Genomic DNA, 2789 nt, shown 5'->3' on the forward strand with positions numbered 1-2789 from the left:
ATGTTGTCAAAAAACTGGACAAAAGGAACTCACATTTGCAATTGGATAGGCATATCTTGCAGTAAAAAGCAACAAAGATTGACATCATTAGTCCTCAAAAGCTTTGGATTTAGAGGTTCAATCGCAACAGATATTGGGAACCTCTCCTTCCTTAACTCTTTGGACATTGGAAACAACAGTTTCTATGGCCAAATCCCCGATGAAATAGGGTGTCTGAGGCATTTAAAATACTTGTATTTGCAAATGAATAATCTCACTGGTCAAATCCCACAAAGCCTTGGATTTCTTACAAGGCTTCAAGTTCTTCATCTTTCTGAAAATTGTCTATTGGGAAATGTTCCATTGTCCATTTTCAGTGTGTCTTCTTTAAAGGACATTGATTAGTCTTGGAATTACGAGTTAACTGGGAGTTTGCCAAATGAGATATGCACTAATCTTCCAGTGTTGGAATATATATCCCTGCAAGATAATCAATTTGTAGGTGAACTACCTAGTGGTTTAAATAAATGCACCAAACTTGAAGTTCTGTCCTTGTCTTATAACAAATTCACAGGTAATTAACTAACTTGTAAACTTTTCATTTACTAATTTTACTTGTTTCTTCTTGAATTAATCATCCTTTTTGTGTGTGTGATGTTATATTTGATAGGAAATTTACCAAGAGACATGTGGAACATGTCAAAGGTTCAAGAACTGTTTATTGGATGGAATAACTTTACAGGTACGTGATTCTGTATGTATTAAATCTTGAATACTCTTAACGAAGTTCCTAATTTCACTAGATATGGTCAATGCGTGCATTTCCTAGTAACTAAAAAAGATTAATATAGTTTGGTCTAGTTTTCATTATACAACAAAATAACTCTCAAGTCTCTAACAGCTCCTAAAAATGTGATATAAATCAGGAAAATGTTTTCTTGGATATAAGTTAAAAAAACATTTTATCTTTCTGAAAAACATTCTCCTTCGTACCAAAAACACCCTATGTCTGATCTTTAGCGTGATAACTATATACTCCCTCTGTCCCAATTTATATGACTCACTTTCCTTTTTAGTCAGTCCCAAAAAGAATGACACATTTCTATATAAAGTAACAATCTAACTATAAAATATCTATTTTACCCTTAATGAAATGATTTACAGCCAAACTTTACAGGTACGTGATTTTGTATGTATTAAATCTTGAATACTCTAAACGAAGTTCCTAATTTCACTAGATATAGTCAATGTGCGCATTGTCTAGTAGCAAACAAAGATTAATATATTTTGTGGAGAACATTTTCGTCCGTACCAAAGACACCCTATGTCTGATCTTTAGCATGATAACAGAGTACTTATTTTCAAAATGAATTTGCAGGAGATATACCAATTGAAATAAACCTACCATCTATTCGAAAATTGAGTCTTCGAAGAAACGAGTTAGTTGGAACACTACCACCATCTCTTGGGAACTTATCGACGTTGGTAATGATAGACATTGGTGAAAATAAAATTCATGGTAATATTCCTCCGCAACTAGGACATCTCTCTAGTCTTGAAGGACTATATCTTGGATCGAACACACTATCAGGTGAAGTTCCTGTTAGAATTTTCAACATTTCTTCACTAAAAGTAATAGCACTTGCCGCGAATACTCTGTCCGGTAAACTTCCATCAAACTTAGGCTATAGTCTTCCAAATCTTGAAGGACTTTATCTTGGGATTAATAACTTTAGTGGTAAACTTCCTAGCTCTATCTCAAATGCCACTAAGCTCAAATTTCTTGATCTTGGAAGGAATATGTTTAGCGGAAACGTACCAATTGATCTAGGACTAAATCTCCAGCAGACTCAAAGCATCAACTTTCAGAGGAATATGCTAACAAATGATCCTTCTTCCACGGGTGAAATAAGTTTTCTAAATTCCTTCTCACATTGCAAGTACTTGAAATTTTAATGATTGGAGACAACCAATTTAATGGCATTCTTCCGAAATCATCCTTAACTAATATGTCCTTGTCTCTTGAGAGGTTCATCGCCTTTTACTGTGGAATCAGGGGGGAAATCCCAGTTGAAATTGGTAACTGGACTAACTTGTCGTGGTTAACACTAGGCGCGAATGAGTTTATTGGTTCGATTCCTCAAGAATTAGGAAACTTGAAAAAGTTGCAAACTTTGAGATTGTATGAGAACAAATTAGATGGGATCATACCTGAAAGGTTATGCGAAATGAAAGAATTATACTATTTTGACTTGCGAAGAAATCAGATTACAGGGCAAGTATTAGGGTGTTTGGGAAATATTTCTTCGTTAAGATATATTTATTTTGATTCGAATAATTTAAGTTCAAGTGTTCCTTTAAATTTTTGGAGTAATAAGGATATCTCAGTTGTGAGTTTGTCATTTAATCAGTTAAATGGTCCTTTGGCGTTGGAGGTTGGAAACATGGGGGGTTTAAGTGAGTTATATCTATCAAGAAATGAGTTGTTTGGTCCAATTCCAAGCACCATATTACAGCTTCAGAAATTGGTATTTCTTGCATTAGATATGAATAGGTTAGACGGTACTATACCTAAGTCATTCGAAAAAATGGTCAGCTTGGAGTACTTGGATCTGTCACAAAACAATTTGACAGACCGAATTCCAGAGTCGTTAACAAAGCTTGAGCATCTCAACTATCTGAATGTCTCTTACAATGAGTTATCAGGTGAAATACCAGATGGAGGGCCTTTTGGTAATTTCACAGCTGAATCGTTCATCGGCAACGCAGAGTTATGTGGACCGCCTAGATTCCAAGTCAAGGTGTGTGAA

At 34.9% G+C, this 2789-nt stretch overlaps 1 protein-coding gene across 1 annotated transcript in view; it reads left to right on the top strand.

Annotated features, from left to right (window-relative positions):
- Positions 1 to 666: 666 nt before the first annotated feature.
- The window catches only part of LOC107059316 (LRR receptor-like serine/threonine-protein kinase EFR), a gene marked incomplete at its 3' end in the record, with an annotated part of 6275 nt that continues 4152 nt past the window's right edge, over positions 667 to 2789 (top strand). The window contains exons 1-4 of the mRNA XM_015305828.1: positions 667 to 721; positions 1358 to 1919; positions 2036 to 2258; positions 2391 to 2780. Of these exons, the coding sequence (XP_015161314.1) occupies positions 667 to 721; positions 1358 to 1919; positions 2036 to 2258; positions 2391 to 2780 (1230 nt within the window). The remainder of the gene's footprint in view (positions 722 to 1357; positions 1920 to 2035; positions 2259 to 2390; positions 2781 to 2789) is intronic.

This window comes from Solanum tuberosum, unplaced genomic scaffold (genome assembly GCF_000226075.1).
Source record: "Solanum tuberosum cultivar DM 1-3 516 R44 unplaced genomic scaffold, SolTub_3.0 scf01136, whole genome shotgun sequence".
In the NCBI taxonomy this organism is placed as follows: Eukaryota; Viridiplantae; Streptophyta; class Magnoliopsida; order Solanales; family Solanaceae; genus Solanum; species Solanum tuberosum.